Below are 22771 nucleotides of genomic sequence, written 5' to 3' on the forward strand. Positions count from 1 at the left end.
CCCAGCAATTTGCCTGCTTGCAGCAAACAGCCTGTTTCAGTTTCAGTTTCAGCACAGCTTGATTAGCACAAGCAGCTGATAGTCAGTTCTGACCATCAGCTGTTTCAGGCTGCAGGGATTGCCATTGCTTATTACTTCCTCCGTGCACCCTATTTTTGGCTTCTGCACACCACATTTTCCACTCATTCCGATCCCCGCCACCTGGAACAGGCAGAAAACAAGGCATGCAGAGACTGAAAACGGTTCCACCACAAAACCGCGGTAGACTAAAGCGCGCTCGACGAAAGCGCGTACGTGACGTCATCACAGCGCGATGAAAACAGCACGCTGTGAGCGGTAAACTTAAAATTAACGCGCAAACCTTACCCTAACCCCCCCAAACCTAACCCTAAACCTAACCCTAAACCTAACCCTTAACCCTAAACCTAACCCTTAACCTAACGCTAAACCTAACGCTAACCCTTAACCTAACCCTAAACCTAACCCTAACGCTTAACATAACCCTAACCCTTAACCTAACCCTAAACCTAACCCTTACCTTTACGTGAATCGGCTTGCTTTAAAAGCGCTTTTTAAAGCGCCCTTTTTTCTCCGCGGTCGTACTTGTCGCGCTGCTGATGACGTCACGTACGCGCTTTAATCGGGCGCGCTTTAGTGGACCGTGATTTTGACGGGTCACACTGAAAACGGGGCGCCTGGAGGCAGCAAGAGGCTATGGCAATCCCTGCAGCCTGAAACAGCTGATTGTTGGGAGGCCAATCCAACTGACAATCAGCTGCTTGTGTTAATCAAGCTGTGTTGAAATTGAAACACACTGTTTGCTGCAAGGAGACAAATTGCTAGGAGGCAGAGCCAGATTTTTTTTCTTGTGCTAATCAGGCTAAACTGAAACAGGCTGCTGCAAAAAAGCAAATTGCTGGGAGGCAGAGGTAGATTTTTTTTTTCTTGTTTTCCTCCCAAAAAGCTAGGTGCATCTTATACTTTGGAGCATCTTATACTCCAAAAAATATGGTACTTTGAGAGAGGAATTTTGAGTTTGTATAAAAAAGTCAATATTTCTAACTTTTCCAAATCTTCATCATGTTCTGGCTTGGCTAAAGTTATTTTCTTTTTTGGGTCTAGAAAATTCATACAAATAGGTAATTTTTTCCCCCACCCCTAATAGATGGCTATTTTTCTCCCTTTAGTTAACTGTACAACATTGGAAAGCCCTAAAAGCATCTAAATTAATGGATTGCTATATTCTGGCCAACCTAGCAGTTTGGAAGCATGCAATTACAAGTTGATTAATAGATAACACTTTGGTGGGAAGGTAACAGTGTTCCATGTGCCTTAATGTAAGTCATGCTGGCCACATGACCATGGAAGTGTCTTAGGACATGCTGACTCCCTCAGCTCGGAAACAGATGAGCACTATCTCCTAGATTTGTACACAACTGGACAGGGGAAATCTTTACCCTTTTTATAGGAGAATATGGAAATTAGCATTGCTGGTAAAATTATTGTATTTACCCAAAAGGAAACATTCTGCATTTAAATGAACCCTCCAAAACAGAAGAGCAGACAGTGATAACAGTGATAAACCAAATCACAAATCCTATGTTCTAATGCCAAGCTTCTTTACTTCGTCTCATTTTCATAGAGTTGCTCTTTCATTAAGAGAGAATTAATCTCTCTCTTTCAGACATATTATCTTCCTTTAAATAAAATTGTCTGATTCACACAATTAATTCATCTCTATTACTCACTTTATCTCTAGTACTCTATGTGTAAGGTTGCCTGAAAAATTTTCTTTCTTGTATTAAACATTCCTCCAGTACAAAGATAATTATTTTAGGGGTTAAAATATATATTTTCAAGGAAATGTTGTAGTTTATTTGTTAAAAGCCAACAGAACTCAAGCCATTATAAATATATACAAAATATTCGTTATTTAGTACAATTTATTTCAAGAAGTTGTTCAAACGTACTTATTTTGTAATGTATAGTAGCTAATAAAGCTTTGTGTTTTGAAAATTATTCAGAAGTGGTTTGAATCTCATGTGAATACAATATCTCCACTGTAAATTAAAGCACTCAAATCTTTTTTCAGGCTTCTTCTTGACCCTGAGAAGGGTTAGCGCTCTTCTAATGAATAGAATCATTAAAGTAATCTATAATAGAGCTCTGAAAGCAAAGGAATCTGTTTTCAGACTTGGGAAAAAATGTAAATAAATGAGATGCTGTCTTCACATGAGATCCAAAGAGTGGTGGGTTGCAGGTGGTACGCCCCGGTACGGGCGTACTGGATCCTGCCTGGAGCACCGGATACCATTCCGGTATGGTGCTCCGGAGGGCCCACACGCCCGCCCGCGCTCCTTACCGGTGCTTTATGCTGTTGGCACTTCCGCGCACGCGCATGGCGTGTCACAGAGGCTTGCAGAAGCATCATTTGACGCTAAACCACATGTTTACTCCAGGGCCGTTCCAATTGTACCGGTTGGAACGTAATCCGGACCCACCACTGAATCCAAAGCAATTTGTCCAAATTATCTTTATACCATGCATAGCCCTATTATGTATTGTTTGTAATGCTGTTCATTTATAGAGATAGTTGAAATCCAAAGTTGATTGTAAGTCCCCCTGAATTAGAAGTCTTTAGATAGAAAGATTAGCAACAGAGACTTGGGTGCTGGGTTGGATATACTCTCAGAAAAGGCAATGTTTGCTCATTGATTATTAATCGGGATTAGTGTCTGGACTGCATCTTTCAACTGAAATATATTTAAAGAGCAAGAATCTAGAATGACTATGGATCCAGCTGTTTTCACAAGCACTGTCTGAATCAGTAGCTTCACATCAGATAAAAGCATAAAGAGTTTCTTGCTAGACTTGATAGTTCAGTGTTTTTAAACTTCTCAATCTATTTTCTCCGTCTGGAATTTCTTAGTTCAAAAAACAGCCATGGTCAGCCCTGATTCACTTTTTTTAATATAAGACTCATGCTGTGGAAGCATGTCAGGAATTTCCCCTATATGTGGCCTCAACTCATCCAGCTGAGAAATTTATTTGGTGGGGGGGAGAGCTGCTATAGGTAGTTGGTAAAAAGACAAAGTTGTGAATACAAGATCAGCATTTGAAGAATTTGACTCGCCAGTGTTCGAGACAGAGTTTAATGTCAGCCTTTAGAATAACTCCTAGATTGGTCTTCTTCACCTTAAGCCTCAAAGGGGCTTAACATAGACGGAAGTTCTACCCCAAATTATTGATTAGGTTTAAAGGATATAGCTTCTGAATTTTAATTTAGTAGAATTCATTTGTACACTTACAAATATACATAGACACTATCTAAAGTTTGACAAAACTAGGTCCTTATATGTTAGCGGCGGTGATAGCGGCGCGCGGACGTTTGGTGTCTCCCCTTACCACCTAGGATTTCTGGAAGCCCCTGGTGCTGCCTGGTGAGCCCCCTGGCCATTTATCTGCTGGCCCCTGGTCCTATCAGTCGCCCCTGAGCAGCAGAACAGCAGCTGCTGGAGTTGGAAGGAAAGCGTGGAGGAAAGCGTGGAGGGAAAGATGGCGGCGCCAAACAGCTGACTCACAGCATTTACATCTTTACATCCTCCTTTTCTGGCCAGCCTGTTTGACCTTGCTGGAGCCGAGTGACTGTGACTGTGACTGTGAGCCCTGGTGACTAGTGAGCTGAGAGGGGTTAATTTTTAACTTAGTTTTTCATCTTAAAGAAGGGGGCTGTCGGAAGCTGCATTGAAACTGCGGACTGAATGGTTGTGTTTGCTGCCGCCCCAGACGCCCCCCCCCCCTCGGATCCATCTTTGCTCACTTTACTATCTGTTACCTATCCTACTATTTATTATCTGCTGCCTTCTCCCGCGGCCCCTAGGAAAGATCTGGCCGTCCTAGGCTGACTGGTGTGCTTACCCGGGCAGGGAAGAGGACAATTTTTGAACTGGGCCCTGCGTCGTTGTAGCCTCCTCCGGACTTTGCTCCCGGCTTACTTAACCATTAGGAGGAGTAGGATTGTGGCTGAGCTGGCAGGGAGCGATAGAGGATGGCGGCTGCAGTGGCGAGGACTGAGCCCCGAAAACACCAGTACTTTTCCCTCCATTTGCGAGAGTGGCACAAGTCAGCCTCGAACTCTGGCCCCCTACATTGGGGCCCTTATCCATCTTTAGGAAAGAGACTTTTGAATATACAGCCCGCTAACCTTCACCAGTGGGGTAAGACTACATGGTTGCCGCCTATGAATTTTGGATCTTCACATTCTATCTTGCTTGTATACAGCCACCTTATATATTACGCACTTTTGACTTGGTGGCCAAGGACATCTCCCCAGGACATAAGAAGGGAGAGGAGCGGATCACCGCTTCCTCCACTGTTTCCATATTACTATACATTATAACTGCGCAATTTTAAAATAGTATGTTGAGTGTATGGGAGTTGACTGGAATTGAATGAATGGCCCACTTTTATTAATTGTTACTATTGTATTTTATATGTTTTAAATATTACGTGGGAATTGTTAGAGTGGATAAATGAGAATGTTTGACTCGGAGGGCCTGCCGGGGAAGGCGGGGGTCAGTGGGGTGGTTGGGGGGACTACTGTCACGGGAGTGGGTCGGAGCATTACGGTCATTACGGGGAGGGGCAGATACGGCGGGGACTTTAGGGCTGGCCATTACCGGGGAAGGAGGGTTCGCTACATCACAGAGATCCCTCCTTCCGGCCCTATGAGCCCCACTCCAAGACCAGATGGCGCGAGTAGTCAGGACCCTGGTCTCAGGCTGTTGTCGCTAAATGCCAGGTCTGTTGTACACAAAGCTCCTCTCATCCGGGACTTAATTGTTGATGAGAGGGCAGACCTGGCATGTATTACTGAAACCTGGCTGGGCACAGAAGGAGGAGTCCCCCTTGTAGAGATGTGCCCAGAGGGATTTCAGGTGCTTCATCAGCCGAGAGCCCAGGGAAGGGGTGGCGGTGTGGCTATTGTAATCCGTGAGTCTCTGTTACCTCGTAGGGTCCCTGCTCCGGAGCTTGTCGGGTGTGAGTCCCTGCTGATAAAGTTGGACCTCAAGGGTCAAGTGGGTTTGCTGCTAACGTACCTGCCTCCCAACTGCGTTGCAGCATCCCTCCCCTCGCTCCTCGAGTCAGTAGCCGAGCTGGCAGTTGAGTTCCCCAGGCTTATAGTTCTGGGGGACTTCAATTTGCCATCGCACGGTGAATGCTCTGATGGGGCGCAGGAGTTCATGGCTTCCATGACAGCCATGGGCTTGACCCAGGTAATTCGGGGCCCAACCCATGCAGCGGGTCACATGCTCGACCTCGTATTCCTCTCGGAGCAGTGGATGTGTGATCTTGGTCTGAGGGGTAATGAGATCATACCCCTGTCGTGGTCAGACCACTGCCTACTGAGGCTTGACTTCCGGAGGCCAAACCCCCACCGTAGGGAGGAGGAACCGACCAGGTGGTTCCGCCCCAGGCGACTTATGGACCCGTTAAGGTTCCAGACGGAGCTTGGGGTCATTCCTGATACTCTCGCCCACAGTTCGGCGGAGACTCTGGTTGCCGCCTGGCATTCGGCGGCGGCGGAGTCTCTTGATCGGATTGCGCCACTACGGCCCCTCCGGGTCAGTAGATCCCGGAGGCCTCCTTGGTTTACCGAGGAGCTCCGGGAGAGGAAACGCCGGAGGAGATGCCTAGAGCACCTGTGGAGGTCCGATAAGTCCGAGGCGAACCGAGCGCTTCTAACTACCTGCACCAAGGACTATGTCCGAGCATTAAGAACTGCCAAAAGATCATACATTTCTGCCTTGGTTGCGTACGCCGAGTCACGCCCAGCCGCCCTGTTTAGGATAACCCGCTCCCTCCTTAACAGGAGGGATGCGGGAGACCCCTTGCAGGGTAGGGCTGAGGACTATGCTCAATTCTTGGCGGACAAAGTAGCTCGGTTTCGGTCGGACTTGGACTCCACCGCAGTAGATCCAGCCGAGACACAGGAGGACCACTTGGCAAATCATCTCTGGGTTGAGTTCCAGGATGTTGCCTCTGGGGATGTGGACAAGGCCATCCGAGCTGTAAGTGCCTCCACCTGTATTCTGGACCCGTGTCCCTCCTGGCTGGTTGCCAACAGCAGGGAGGTGACACATGGCTGGATCCAGGCGGTCGTGACCGCCTCCCTTCGGGAGGGGCACTTCCCTGCCGTACTTAAAACGGCGGTGGTGAGACCCCTTCTGAAGAAACCATCCTTGGATCCAGCCATTTTAAACAACTTTTGTCCTGTCTCCAACCTCCCCTTTATCGGGAAGGTTGTTGAGAAGGTGGTGGCCTTCCAGCTTCAACGGGCCTTGGAGGAAGCTAGTTATCTTGACCCCTTCCAGTCTGGCTTCAGACCTGGTTACAGCACAGAAACCGCTTTGGTCGCATTGACCGATGATCTCTGGAGGGCCAGAGATGGAGGCTATGCGTCCATCCTGGTTCTCCTTGACCTCTCAGCGGCTTTCGATACCATCGACCATGGTATCCTTCTGCGACGACTGCGGGAGGTGGGAGTGGGAGGCACTGTTTTACAGTGGTTCTCCTCCTACCTCTCGGACAGGTCGCAGTCGGTGTTGGTCGGGGGGCAGAGATCGTCCCTGAGGCCCCTAACATGTGGGGTGCCGCAGGGTTCGGTCTTATCCCCCCTACTATTTAACATATACATGAAACCGCTGGGCGAGATCATTCGGAGGCATGGGATAAAATACCACCAATATGCGGACGATACGCAACTGTATCTGTCCGCCCCGTGCCAACTCAATGAAGCGGTGGACGTGATGAACCAGGGTCTAGAGGCCGTTAAGAACTGGATGAGCGCTAACAAACTGGTACTCAACCCGGACAAGACCGAGTGGCTGTTGTGCTTCCCTCCCAATAATTTGGCTAATGTACCAACACTTAGGCTGGGGGGTCAAATTTTATACCCCTCAGATAGGGTCCGCAACTTAGGAGTCCTCCTGGACCCACAGCTGACTTTTGACCACCAGCTGTCAGCTGTGACCAGGGGGGCATTTGCCCAGGTTCGCCTGGTCCGCCAGTTGCGGCCCTACCTAGACCGGGAGGCTCTCACAACAGTCACTCGAGCCCTTGTGATCTCTAGGCTGGAATACTGCAATGGGCTCTACATGGGGTTGCCCTTGAAGTGCATCCGGCGACTACAGTTAGTCCAGAATGCAGCCGCGCGAGTGATAGTGGGCGCACCGCGGTTCGCCCACGTTACACCCGTCCTCCGCGAGCTGCACTGGCTACCTGTTGGTCTCCGGGTGCGCTTCAGGGTACTGATGACCACCTTTAAAGCACTCCATGGTAGTGGATCTGGGTACTTGAGAGACCGCCTTCTGCCGATTACCTCCCTTCGACCAATTAGATCGCACAGACTGGGCCTCCTCCGAATCCCATCTGCCAGTCAATGCCGACTGGCGACCACACGGAGGAGAGCCTTTTCTGTTGCAGCTCCGACCCTGTGGAACGATCTCCCCGTTGAGATCCGTACCCTCACCACCATCCAGACCTTCCGCGCAGCCCTCAAGATCTGGCTCTCCCAGCAGGCCTGGGGATAGGTTCCCAATTCACCCGCCCGAGTGTTTGATTGCTGAACGAAAGTTGTGTTTTATTATTTTTCTTTGTTCACATTTTGTTTTGTTTTTTGATACTGCACCCCCCTCCCTTGTGATTGTAAGCCGCCCTGAGTCCCCTCAGGGAAAAGGGCGGCCTATAAATTTTAATAAATGAAATGAAATGAAATGAAATGAGAGTCCTTTGATTCATATTCTTGTTTTCAAACTTTGAAGCTACAATTTATTTTTGACGTGTCATTGCAATTTGTAAATATTTAATTTTACTTGTCTTGGATGGTTGAATCTTTTGATTAATATAAGCCTTGCCAGAGCTAGAATATTTCCTTTAGATCATTGAATAAATAAAACATAAAACAACTTTTTAATTGGGGAGAAATACCTAATATGGCTTTGCTTTCATTCTAACAGACATAAAAGATAAAGAAGATGCAACATGGTATTTCAAAACCTTGCAGTTGGCACTGGCTTTAGTAATTATCCGCTCCAAGCCACCAGATAAAAGCAGCAAAGAATATGCGGTGCACCTGGCTAATACAGTATCTGAACAGAATTCCAAATGGAAAACAAGAGTTGAAGCATTAGAAATGGAAGTTCTTCATTTAAGGCAACAGCTTCTTTTGAATAAATGTTTTTCTGGAATCAGTTTAAAAAACAGTAAGTTTCAAACGTATTTCTAGTAACTATCTCTTTAAAAGTAAGTGTGTTATTCGTATATTTGGGAAATTATGAATTTCCTTGTCATTAATATTTGAGCTTAAAATGAAGTGAAGCAGATTAGACAGCCAGCATGGAAGACTGATGAGTTGCCCAAATCTCTTGCTGACTTCACTGCCTTTTGGGCAGTAACAGGCTGCAGACTCCTCTAGGTTTTGTGATTACAATGTTTGTGTGGATCCCTGAAGCCTTGAATGTACTTTCCAAAGTTTTCCCAAAAAGTACTTACAGAATTTTAATGTTTATGTAATAGAAGATGGTTACTACTAAAAATACGATTATATCAAATAAATTAAATTAAACAGGTCAAGTTTTTCCTTGTCCTTATAGAATAGAAAAAAAATAGAATTCTTTATTGGCCAAGTATGATTGGACACATAAGAAATTTGTCTTCAGTGCCTAAGTTCTCAGTGTACATAAAAGTTATAAGTGATAAATCATGATCATAGTCATCATAAATACACTCATCATGAATCATAAGGTACAACACTTAGTGATAGTCATAGGATACTAAATAAGCAATCAACATATTTGTTTATTTGATTATCCACATCTTTGAATTAACACAACTGCCCTAAAAGCCAGCCAGATTTTGGTAATAATAACACACCAGGTGGCTCCTCTTAACTGTGATCAGATCACAAATAAGAATAGCTTCAACAGCAATACCCAAAAGCCTGGCGCTCTGAAGGTGTGTTGAGTGACAGATAGTGTTAAGAGCAGGGTCTAAGACACGGGAGCATATTCCATAAGAGCCTATTTTTTGACTTTACCATACTTGTCAGTATTAGAGAGGCTTATACATAGATGAGACTTGCAGACAAAAGCAATCATTTCCTCTAAGTAAATGACACTGGCTACTAGATAAAACCTGTATTATGATTTTTTTTAATTGTTCAGTGACATTGATTGAAAATAATGGAAGTGGTGGGAGCTTTTGAAGCCTTTGGAAAATTTGAACACCCCCCTCAGGTCTCTTGATTTAGAATCCAGTTCTCCATCCATTGTAATATACTGAGTGTCTAGTTTTTTTCTTGTCTTTCAGGGATTCTGCCACTTACAGGCCAGTCTGTGGCAGGTTCTAATGCAACAGAATGCAGTGATCTTTTTGAAGACTCTGGATGTGATATCTCAAGTGATTGTACAGAAAACCTGCCTAGTTTAAGCCACAGGGGACAAGATTTCAACAGTTTGGGCCCTCCCATTTTGTCAAATGTACTTCCCACATTGACTTCCAGCAAGAATCAATCTGTGAGGCTGCACATGCAGTTCCTACAACATTTCATTGAACTAAGAAATCTGGCAGAGTCCAATAGTGCGAAAATAGATTTGATGAAACTTGGAAGGGATTGCTCCGTGGTGTCCAATTCTTTTTCCCAGTTACTCGATGGTCTGGTTACATCATATAACCTTCCTGAACAACCCTTTCCAGATTTTATGGCTCAGGCTGTTTTTGTCATAGCTACATTATTAAATGATGCTGATTTTTCTTGTCGGATATTGGGAAGGTGTTTTAAAAAGTTGGAAGACTCTGTGGGAAGACTTGTACAAATTATTTTAAACAGCAGCTATCTCAACAGAGTAAGTAAAATACATTCCAGGAATTACTGTATTTTTAAGTTTGCAAAAGTAATGACCATTTGGTTGTATGATGCTTATTTATGTGATGTTAACCATTTTACATTGCTGGAAATTCTGAGCTTCCAACCCTTTGCATGAATTAGAGCATGGAGAGCAATGAGTTTGTAAATAGTATACAACCCATATATGTCTGAATCAGGCATGTCAAAATATTATATTTACTGTTTAATGGGCAGCCTATATTTTTAGAGTGTTAGAGTCTATTGACAGAACCAGGCTGAAGAAACTTCTTGTTAAGTCATAACACTGGTCCAACCAGGGACATGCAGACAGGGGAGGCAGAGCCTCACCACTGTCATCATGAAAATAAAAAAAAATGTAAAAGGAAAAAGGCAAGAGCTGAGGTCAGGCTGAACTAGTTGCTGCCAGAGTCACCATGGATGACTTCTGTTTAGTGCTTAACTGTTTAAAAAAGCCTCTTAAAAAGTGCCCTCTACAGAAGGAGGTAGGAGAACGATGTGCCTCATCTAGTCTGACTTTAGGCATTTTATGATCACTCGAGCAGAATTAAGCAAGGGTTAAAAGCCTAAAAATTCCTGACGTAGGTGAGGCATGTTGTTCTCCTGCCTCCTCCTGTAGAGGGCGCTTTTTTAAACAGTTAAGCAGAGTCATCCACGGTGACTCTGGCAGCAACTACCTCAGCCTGACCTCAGCTCTTGTCTTTTTCCTTTTACATTTTTTTTTCTTTTCATGATGACAGGCAAGAGCAGAGTTGAAATCCTCTCTGAAACAGCTGGAAAAGGTATGTGTGGGTCAGAGGGAGGGAGAGGAATTCAAACTTCATCCTCAAGTGTAGATCCCTCCCCAAGTGTAGTTTGATTGCAGGCAGAGCCACGATGGCTTTTCAAACACACACACACACACACACACACACACACACACACACACACACACAGCTGGATAAAACTATATAAGCCCAGCTTCACTGATTACAAGTTTGAAAAGGCAACATGGCTCCGCCTGCAATCAAAGGCTTGGATCGGCTCCAATCCAACTTCTGTGTTTGTATTTGTTTAAGTGAAAGTGAGTGAGAGAAGCGGGTAGGAGAGATAGTCCAATCCAACTTCTCTGTGTGCTTGTGTCGGTTTGAGGGGGGGGGGAGAGGGAGGAAAGGGGGAGGGAGAAGAAAAAGAATGAAGGAAACTTTCGCAAAGGAGAAAAACAAATGCTGTTGCTTTAAATCGGAACTGAGCATGCCTGGCTGTGGAATTCTGGGAGTTGAAGTCCACAAGTCTAAAAAAATTTGAAACCCCTGTGTAAGTGCCTCACCAGCCATAAATCTCACCGCACGTCACTGGGTCCAACTAATCTAGCATTGTCTCTGGAACAGCTACCTTAAGATGTCCTGGGAATTCAATGTAAATCTGCAGTTTAAAAATTATTACTGTCAGCTTGTTATAATTGCAAGTTGCCAAGCTCCTCCTCACTATGAGTTGCCTCCCTAGGCAACCCATCTCACTAGGTTGTGTCACAAAGCTGCAAAAAATAAATTTTCCTACTTGCATAGGGATTTGTGGAGCCTGTGCAAATTCCTCCTGGGCAAAATGTATATACCTTATTGAAAGGTTGCTAACTATGGAGCAGAGTCTAGTTCATTTGTTCAGCTTGTAAAAAGCTATCTTTCATAATAAAGAAGTGCTCATGTTACATGCTCACATGCTTTTTGATGGTTCTAGATGGAACTTGTAACACATTCAGTGAGCAGGCTGACAATTTATAATCTGGCTAAAAAGTGCTCAAGAAGTACACCATAAATATTATGCATGAATTTTGAAAATTAGCCTGTGTCATATAAATTCAAATAGTTCATAGTGCAAGAGAATCCACCTCTTTTCTACTAAAGGAGTCAAGGGTGATAATATATCCAGGTAATTCTGCTTTCTGATAAGGACAGAATTTCAGCGAATGTCAGCATTTGAAAATATTTTATAATTTAAGGGATGTATTGGAACATAGTGAAAATCTGTGAAATATCCAGGGTAGTATAATCTTTATAGGTTTACCCAGACTTTCTTGATTATAGTTTAAGTAAAGTAATTAAATTTAGTAATACATTGTTAAAAAGTAATATCTTTGGAGTTCCAGAAAATAGCTCTTTTTGGTATTAAATATTTACAGATTGAAGTTGTAATAGTTAATATTATGGTTTTCAGATACTAGATAGCAATAGCAATAGCAGTTAGACTTATATACCGCTTCATAGGGCTTTCAGCCCTCTCTAAGCGGTTTACAGAGTCAGCATATCGCCCCCACAATCTGGGTCCTCATTTCACCCACCTCGGAAGGATGGAAGGCTGAGTCAACCTTGAGCCGGTGAGATTAGAACCGCTGAACTGCAGATAACAGTCAGCTGAAGTGGCCTGCAGTACTGCACCCTAACCACTGCGCCACCTCGGCTCTCGACTAGATAATAGTTGAAAACCCTGTTAAATAGAATGATACTAATAATGTTTAAGAAATTTTGAAAAAATATTTTATAGAATATTTATAGTACATTTATTAATCTCGAATATAAAATTACCTGAACATAAAAGTTTTACAAGACTTTCATTAGATCTTGGCTTTGCTTTGTTTGGAATACTATAGGCCAGGGACCAAAATGTAATATCTAAACTTCAAATCACAATAGTAGGACATACCAGCTAACTTTTAGGCACTGAGACGTTAAAGAACCACTTTGTCATTGATTGTGAAATGATAGTAAAGAATTCTTGATTCAAAAATTATAAATTAGATTCTTGTCATTCCTCTTGTGACACTTTAAATAAAGGAAATGGGGGAACAAGTTGCATAACTATACAGAACATTTTTATAGATTGGTGAATAGTAAAAATATGGACAATAGTAGTATTGTTACATTGCTTTCTTCAAAAGTCACTGTTTGATTAATGTTCTCAATTTCAGATAACTTCTATCAAGAAACCTCTTAATGTATTCAGGATTTTTTTAAAAAATCAATTATTTATAAATAGCAGTTGTTTTTAGTGGCAAATATGATCAGCAATATGTGATTTATACTAGGAGTATAATTTAAAAACAAATACAGATTGTCACTGTAAAATTGGTTTATTAAGGATATTGTTTCAGTCACTCTGTCAACCCTGAAGCTTGTTTCTGTAACTATCTTCTTAGACTCAAACCTTATTTTGTGAAGAAGTTAGATTTGATATAGCTTGGAATCTGCTTCCTATGTGTATTTAAAATAATGTACTTTTGAGCAGTTGGGTTGCAACAATATTTGTTATCAAATGTTTCAAGGATTATGGGTAAACTTAAATTTTGTGAATTTATAGTGAGGAATCTTGCAAAATGGCTTCTGAAGAGATTTACCTGTTCATAAAATATAAACAAGCGCAAAAGACTGATGTTCCAGACAGCTATTTAATTTTAAATACAATTTTCAAATAATTGAAAATTCTTGTTGTTGTTGTTCATTGCACAGTCAGCCAGATGTTCAGACTGGGTTTGGCATTTTTGTCTACCTTCCCAACTTTTGCAATTGACTGATGGCGAATTTGTCAATGCCAATGGTGTTCAAGGGGTTCTCCAGTTGTTTTGGGATTGCACTCAAGGTGCTTGTTGTTGTTGTTGTTAATTATCTTAGCTCTTCCTGTTGCAGAACACCCCTGGGCCTGTTTACTTTAGCCCCTTTTCTGGGCCAGTGAGTACAGTTCCAAACAACAATAGGATTGTAGCCACTCCATCCTTTTTTCCTCCTAAGAAAGCTTATGGAGGCCATTTTGGAGCCTACAGTATTATTTAAAGTAAAGAGGCTTCGTAAAGGCTTCCCATCTTTACATAGGTTCCGCCGGGTGTGAGTGTATGTTTATGTCTGGTGGGCTGGATACTTAATGCCAAGGAAAGCACCTCATGGTCATTGATGTTTAGAGTCATTTATATCCCAAGCACCAGGCTGAGACCTATGAAATATTATATAAAACTACAGTAAATGAAAATCTTAATGACTATGTGTTAAGATCTTTTTTTATGTAGCTAGAGACACCCATAGATGTTTCAGTTTATGAAAATGAAGATAATCACTAATGAATTGGATGATCCTAATAGTGCCATTGGATCTTCAGTCTTTCAATCTGAAATTGCAGATCAATAGTTTCTCAATAAAGTTTAGAATATAATAGAACTTGTCATTTGACAAGTGACTTTACTTTGAAGTCACTTACACATCAAGCATATATCTTTTTAATCTGGTTTGTAATCAGTTTCTACATTATGGTTATAAATAATATGAATACGTTGCAGCAACTAGTAAAGCAAATTGTGTAGCACTAACCTGAGTATGAAGGAATTTGCCTCCTTGGTAAAGTTCTGAAATGAAGAGCCCCAAATGTTACATATTCCGTTGGAATCATATGCTAGCAATAATTTGCGAGATTGAAAAACAAAATATGGCTGAATTGTATCTGGTAAGTCATTGTAAATGTATCTCTTGAGTATTTTTGAAAGCCAATAAAATTATTTAACTTCTTTGGATCCACTAGCGTAGACTAGATTTCCTTTAATCTGTTAGCTAGGGATAAAAGCAGTAAAACATCAGAATTTGATGGGGGGCATTGGGGTTGCTGAAAGTTCCATTAACCTTTTATTCTTTCCTACTTCATTTGAGCTAGAGAAAAGAAACGAGAGAAATTTTGTTTGATTAAGGTCATGATTCTTGGAATTTAAATATAAATAGGTTTAGGATTATTTATTTAGGAGTACGTCCACTAAATAAATATAGTAAAAGAAAATGACTTATTTACACCAGTAAACTTTGAAATGATTACTGTATTCTTTTTCACTATATTTTTCATTTCTGTCATGATCTGGTCTAGTGCTTAGCATTTAAAAGATATGGCTCATTTTCTTCCCAGCTTTTAAAAAAGGACATGGTGATTCTTTCATCCTGTATTTCATGAAAATGAAAAATAGTTAAAATTATTAATTTGTAGAACATTAGAAATTAAATATAATGTAACTTAATTTTGAAAATTTTGTTTCAGTATCTATTTAAATAGCATTGCTCCTTATATTGAAGAGTAACAATCTTGAGAACAATATTTTGCAAAAAAAACAACAACAATGCTCAATGCAGTTAACAAGGAAGCATTTTTGACACTGTATAAAAATACAGACCAGTGGAATATTTCTGATTGTGCTATTAGGCTTTGCTGACTTAATCTAAAAAATATGTTAATTTAATCAAATTCATCTTACTTGTGTTAACAGGGAATTGCTCTCCATATAATTGAGCATTAATCATATTCATTCTACTTATACGGCCTTTTATATCTTTGTGTTGTAGAAACAAAGAATTACTTTATCATATTTTTAGGAGAAGTGGGTGAAAGTTATATTTCAGTTACCACCACTCTTATCAATATGGCCAATATCTAGAATCATAGAAATTGTGACAGCAGAGCACAAGGAATATGTGCTTAACCCTTTTGTAGATTACATAAAATGTAGGAAGAATAGTGCAGACATAATATATGGTAAAATTTCGAAGTCCAGTTACTACATGTCGGATGTGAGGTTTTAAACAGGTTGCAGCGGCATGAAATAGAATCTACCCTAGACTCTGCTATCAACATTTGCCCAACCATTCTGTGGGACAATTTATTTCAATCTCATGAAACAAGGAAAGTAATATGAGACTAAACATTTTTTTTAAAAAAAAACTGCTCTGCCATTACAGTATCTGTGTCTGTGGCTCTTATTCAAATTGGAATCCTATCATTTTGTACGTCATATGTCTGCTAAAAGAAAATACTGTAAGTCTGGAAATCAGAAAGCTAAATTATGATTTAGCTTACACAACATGGCCAACCAAATTCAATTGCAAGCACTTGGCAGATTATAATTCATGATTGTGAACAGTCAGTCTCTCTCTAACATTTGTCCTTCCTTGTTGCTTAGGACAAGGAAGATTTTCCCAGCAATATTGGGAGCGTCAAAAAATCTTTGATAATGCTCCATATGCTTAAGCTGTCAATTTGTTGCCTTCAACTGAAAGTTTGCTTTCATCGCTGTTGAAATTTCAATTATCAGCAATATGAAATTGAGATTATAATGCCACTTTACCTGTTGTCTCAAACTGTCAGATATCATGATGTAATTATATAGAGAGAACTAAAGTTGTTTTTAAAAATAGAACAATCAAATTCAACATTAAAAAATTTACTCAGGATATTATTTCAGATAGTCCTATAATAGAAAACTTCTCTTCTGGAAACAGTAATGCTTGTAACCTTCTAAGCATATTTTTTTAAAATGTCCAAGGGACTGAATGTAAATATATTAACATAATCAGTCCAAATAAAATTTGTCAAGTGAGTTTACATTAATCTAGATGGAAGAATGTATGCAGTTGTCAGTAGTCCTTTGTTAAATTATCTTACTGATATAAAAAAGGCAATATATCATAGTCTCAGGATTTATTGAATTAATCACGCAAATTCTCTTCATGCCTCATTTTATTATTTGGGTATTAACTTTTATATTTTATACCCCCAATTAATCTCTTCCTTCTACATTTCATTGATCTGTTTCATTTATTAATTATAAGCATCACTGAAAGGATTTATTGGTAAAATTTTAATCATGATTTATCATTTGTGTTTAATTCTGCTAAGTTGCATTTTATTAAACATTTTTTTTGTAAAAGTTTAAATTAATACCACTTGTGAAATTTTTGGCCACTCTCGTCTATGGATATTTTGGATTAGCAGTATATTATCTATCCTTGACTAAAAAAGAGGGGGGGGGATTTCTATGTATGATTTTGTATTGTCTAGAAAAGGGGGGGGGAGAAATTGCTGCTGTATTCTTTGTATGTCTACAAACTTATGCAAGCTTAATTAGAAGTAAGCCTTATGGAATTTACTAAGTCTTTTGAATCAGCAAATAGAGTTTTCAACAAGTAACCTACTTATTTGTTAATACAAATGCAGGGAAAAATATATTTAACTGATGTTCTAGCTTACTCTACAGCAGTGATGGGGAACCTTTTAGGCACCGAGTGCCCAAAATGTGCCCCTGCGCATGCACAAATTGAACAGTGCATACACAGGCATGCATGAATGTGTGCATGCACAGGCATGCATCTGCGTGCATGTGTGAACGGGCACATGTGGGACATGCACATGCCCGGATATGTGCGCATGCACAGCAGAGACCTGAAGGGCGGCAGACCGGCAGGAGGCAGGACATCCCAACACCAGCAACGCAGCAAGTGGTAAGATCTTTTTCTTTTGTGAGTTTCTGTTTCGTCCTTTGCTGGGAAACAGAAACTTACCTAAGAAACACCAACGAGATCTGACCTGGAACAACAGTGTGCGTACCTGCAGAGAGGGCTCTGCGTGCCACCTCTGGCACACGTGCCATAGGTTCGCCATCCTGGCTCTACAGCCACCCATACAAACTTTCTAACCTTCCAAATGATCACAAAAGCCTCACAATCATTCTCACAATCATTTGGAAGGTTGATTCTCCAAATCATACAATTTGGAATAGAGGCTTTCCAATCGGGAGAATGGTCCCCGCTTTCAGAAAGGCATGAGACAGCCTCTGTAGGAAGGATGCACTGCACATCAGCTTGGCCTGCCTGATAGCAGTTGCAGAAGGCGGCAAAGTAAGTGGAGACATTTATGCATGTTGCTCCAATTTTTGCAGGCCTCCCAGGTATGGTATGGTGGTGAGCAAGTCTGAGTCTCCCAGGTATGGTGGGGCAGGGAAAAGGCCTGGGCACCCTCAGCAGTCTTCTGCATAATGGAAGACCTGTATAATAGCCAGGCCAAGCTGCCTAGCTCACAGCAACTTTCCACATATCAGCGGCCTCTGTAGCTGTTGCAGTCTTCCCCATCTTGAGGCATCCATGCCATGAGATAATGACCACAATGTGGGAGCCAGTAGTGCATTCATTGAACAAAGCAATCATATCATGCTTTGCTTAATGATCATTTTCCTCGACAAAAGAAGATTCCAGAGATAATTGTGGTCATAAATTGATTACAATCAAAAATATAGCTCACACGCTTGCTTTGCTCATGCACAACGCTTCTCCGCTCTGTGAAGATGTCTGGACAGATGGGCGGAGCCTCCCACCGCTGCTACCGGTTCACACAAACTGGGGCAAACTGGCAGAATACCACTTCTGATATCGACCTAATAGAGGATTGTGGTAGTAAATCCTATAGGCATGCTAAGCGCCTACCCCTTTAAGGCACCAAATCAAGTTATAGAAGTGTTTATTGCATTCTGATTTTATTCCTGTCAGATATCAGCATAAACATTGAACTTAAACTCTCCCTGGAACCAGGTAAACCCAGATATTAAGTTCCCCTCAGACACTGAAGCATATTGAGTGACTCTGGGCTAGTTTCTTTGTATCGACCCAAAGCACCTCACAAAGTTATTGTGGGGAAAATAGGAGATGGGAGCATTATCTATCCTGCCCTGGATTTTTGAAGGCAGGATAATAATCTAATAAATAAATGGTGTTCAGTAAATTAGTGTCACTTCACTGCATGGAAGCTGTTCTAAAATTGGTTCATTGGCATGAAAGGCAGTAATTTAGCATGCTGTTTATGATCAAATAATCTTCTGACTATATCTACTTATATTTGTAATGGTTGTGAAGTATAAAAAATGGTTTTATATTGATGCATAGTTGATGCACATTTCAATAAAATGTGTTTGACTTGCTTTTTAAGGCTCTATTAGTCCTTTAAATGTTCTAAATATATCTGCATATTTTAATTTAGTTAAAACTATTTTTAAAATGGGATAAAACTTAATGATATTTTTATTCAGTTTCAGATTCAGGATTCCATCTCCCATACCCTTGTTCTGTTTGGACAATGTAGCATACTGAAGCGTTCTACAATATCCCTGCTTTTCAGAGAAATCAGTCAATTTGCTAATAAATTGCAGCATGCAAACAAGGTACAATTCTGTAGTTTTATGCTGTTATAAATTTTATAGATTTTATCTTGATACTATTATTACTGACGGTTTCTTTTTTTAATAAGTATTCTGACTGACATCTGTAGATTATTAACCAGATTTCAATATATGCAGGAATGGTTAATCCTGCCAGTGGTGAAATTCATCTCAGTAATGAACCTTGGGGAAGCAGCCATGCATGCACTTGCATCCAAAAACAACTAGGGAGAGCTATTGAAGCAGCTTCATTGAGTGACATGGCTGCTTTAATGTTTCAAGACAGACTGGTTCACTTACATCACGGGTGTCAATCACCTCACATGACGTATTGTTATGTATCACGTTTTTTGGCCTTTGCGGAGCCCAGCTGTGCGTGGCCTGCAGATGACACATCTGGCCCATGGACCGTCAGTTTGCTGGCCTGACTTATATCAACATGCTTTGCAAAGTGGATGTTTTGAATGCTTTATACAGGTTGATTGTAGTGTTTAGATAATTAGATCATATGGCTCAATGCCTTTAATATAGAAAAATTAAAAGATACCTAGAAACAAAATTAAATGAAATGATTAGGTATTGTTAAGAATGATTTGATTTCCAGAAAATGGAGTAAGTTCACTAAACTGTTTCTTAGCGTCTTATACCACAATTGACAGTGGTATATGAGATGAAAAGATAGTTCCTTTATCCTATTGTAAATAAGTCAAAATATAAATTATTTTTTTTTATCCATTCTTCTTATTGTATCCCCATATCCCATTCCTTTGTTGTGCTCCTGTATCTGTTTTGAGCTTGTGGGAATAGAGCACTGTCATTACATGCTCTTTGTAAAATGTTCTGCACATAGATGGCATATAAATAATGCAGAAGAAAGCATGAATTGTCACCTACAGAAATATACTAGGGGTACTAGAAATATTCTTATTTCAGCTGAATTCTATGTCTTTTGTCTCAGTTGAGGCATAATAGTTTCTTGCTGACCAGAACTTTCATTGGCTGTAAGTCAACTCTGGAAATGGCAAGAAAATATTTAAAAAAAATGTGACCTGCCAGTCAATTTGGAGAATGATCAATGGCTTTTAAAAAAACCAAAAACCAGCACTCTGCAGATTTGAAGCAGATGTTTGCTGTTTTCTTTTATTGTACAACAAAACCGAATGTGACAATCAGAAAACAGAAGTTATTTTTTCTTCAGCTGAATAAGCAATGAAGTTGATTTCGTGAACATGAAATGATTTATTATAAGAAAGTTTAAGATAAAATGCATTTAGGGCATCTTTATCTGCATGTTGAGCGAGGCCTATTTTCTTTCTGTAAAAAATAATTGATAAGTCCCTGTAGTAACAATTGTATGACAGTCCATTGTCTGATGAAAAATGGTGAGAGATACCATGGATTGTTTCTTGAATCTTCTTAATCTTCTATGTATTCTGGAGGAGAAAAAAGAGCCTCCAAACATTTTGGGAAGTGACACCATTAGTTAACAAGTTGTTGCTATTAGGAAAATACATCCTGTACGTTTGTAATTGTGACTTAGCCAGCACGAGTCTATCTATTCCACACCCAAAATATTGTAGTAGCAGGGTTCCGGGAAGAAACCAACTTAGATCAGGGGTGTCAAACTCACGGTGTCATTGCGTCGTCATGTGACATATTGGGGCTTTTTTCCCCTTCGCTAAAGCGGATGTGGCCAGTATGTGATGCATCTGTTCCATGGGCCGGGAGTTTGACAGCCCTGACTTAGAGCAAGCATATCCAACCTGTGGCCCACATGCAGCCCTAAACAACTAGTCATGTGGGCACACAAGAACCCCCCCCCCCAAATAAAGGAAGTTTGTTGCTGGAAATGGAAATGGAATATACATTAACCATATATTTTATATATGGCTCAGGACAATTCCTCTTCACTCAGTACAGCTCAGGCAAGCCAAAAGGTTGGACACGCTTGAGCTAGAGACCTTCTGTGGTGACATGCAAGGTGAGGAGCTAATGGGATCAGTTTTAGGAATGCTTACAGAAAGCCAGGAACTTTGATGAAGAAAGAATTCTGAACCCAATGACCAAGCATAAAAATGGTGATATCCAGAATAAGATGTTTGTCCAATATATTATTGACAGCAGATATGGATTATAATATTAAAAAGCAGTACAGAACAGTAAAACAAACAGAAAGACATTAATGGAGAAAATCAGATCTGATATGCTCTGCTGAAGATGATTTAACTTGTGGAGAAACATGCTGAGATAGGTACTTGTCAGGAGAAAGACTGATGGTAGCCTTTGCTTCACACTTTTCTTTGGGCTGTCAAATAACAGGTGGCTGCAGAAGGTTTGAGTGAGTCCTGGAATTCTCTAATGCTGTGCCAAAAATCATTCAAACACATCCACATATCCATAATATGATTGTAGGACTCATTTGTTTTAGAGCTGTTCCACTAAGTAGGTATGCACCTCTCATGCTACAGAAAAAACAAATTGAAGTACACTTCATTTATAATGTGTGGTCACTATGGGTCACCATTTCTTTCAGATAAAAACAGATAATTATATACCATGGATAACAGCTGTTAAAGCACTTGCATTTACTATTCCCCTCTTGCTCTGAGTAAAACATGTTTTTAACAAATATCTAGTTGCTTTACAGTTTCAATAATCCCATTTTATCTGGAAGGTGCAACTTAATTTTATCAGATTTTTGGCATGAAATAGCAAAACCCTGGGGAGCTTGTCTACAAAGATACATGGCAGGTAGTCTTTGACTTACAAATACAATTTGAATTCAAAAATTCCATTGCTAAGCAAAGTTGTTAAGTGAGTTTTACCCCATGTTGTAGTGGTGGGTTGCAGGCAGTACGCCCCGGAGGCATACCGGAGGCAGCCCGGAGCATCAGATACCGTTCCGTTCCAATACTCCGGAGGGATCACCCACCCGCCCGAGCTCCTTACCTATGTTTTAAGGCTTCTGCGCTTCTATGCATGCGCATGATGCTTACACTGCCTGCGCGACACTCCGCAGAGCAGCTGGAGCATCCCGGAGGTGCTAAGATGCATGCGCGCACTGCGTGTGTCCATGAGGATGCCGCCGGGCCTTTTCCAACCGGTACAATTGGAACGGGATTTGAAACCCACCACTGCCATGTTATGACCTTTCTTGTCACAATTAAGTGAATTACTGCAACTGTTAAGTGGATCATTTGGTCATTCAGTGAATCCAGATTCATTAAGTGAATCTTGACTTTCCTTGTAGAAGTTGGCTGGGAAGGTTACAAATGGTGATCACACAATCTCGGGACAATGCAACTGTCCATAAACCCATGTCAGTTGTCAAATATCTGAATTTTGATCATTTGACCATGGGGATGCTGCAACAGTTGTATGAAAACAAATCATAAGTCTTTTTTTTTCCAGTGCCATTATAATTTTGAACAGTCACTAAGCGAATGGTTGTAGATCGAGGACTAACTATACAAAGTTGAAATGCTGAATGGCCAATCCTGCTGAATTAGTCTTTTTAGTTGAAACATATGGGATCTCCTTGATAGTAACGGTCAAATATAGAATTTAAACCTGCAAATCTCAAGTCTATGTAGAAGTCAGATAGATGACAACTCTGGAAGAGAAATTTGTTTAGATGGAAGTAATTAAATGAAATGAAAACAGCAAGGTATTATTGTTCCAGATTGTGAGAAACTGGTACCTATAGAATGGATAAGAATGTGTTTTCGAAATGCCGATGTACATTTCTGACACAGCTGATCACTCCTCTACCATCCACCGAGGTGGCGCAATGGTTAGGGTGCAGTACTGCAGGCCACTTCAGCTGACTGTTATCTGCAGTTCAGCGGTTCTAATCTCACCGGCTC

The 22771-nt window shown here is 40.9% G+C and overlaps 1 protein-coding gene across 1 annotated transcript in view; it reads left to right on the forward strand.

Moving 5' to 3' along the window:
* Positions 1-1474: 1474 nt before the first annotated feature.
* Positions 1475-22771, forward strand: part of MEI4 (meiotic double-stranded break formation protein 4) — a 36478-nt gene continuing 15181 nt past the window's right edge. Inside the window, exons 1-4 of the mRNA XM_032215187.1 lie at positions 1475-1493; positions 8019-8264; positions 9370-9905; positions 18777-18908. Of these exons, the coding sequence (XP_032071078.1) occupies positions 1475-1493; positions 8019-8264; positions 9370-9905; positions 18777-18908 (933 nt within the window). The remainder of the gene's footprint in view (positions 1494-8018; positions 8265-9369; positions 9906-18776; positions 18909-22771) is intronic.

This window comes from Thamnophis elegans, chromosome 4 (assembly GCF_009769535.1).
Source record: "Thamnophis elegans isolate rThaEle1 chromosome 4, rThaEle1.pri, whole genome shotgun sequence".
Lineage (NCBI taxonomy): Eukaryota > Metazoa > Chordata > Lepidosauria > Squamata > Colubridae > Thamnophis > Thamnophis elegans.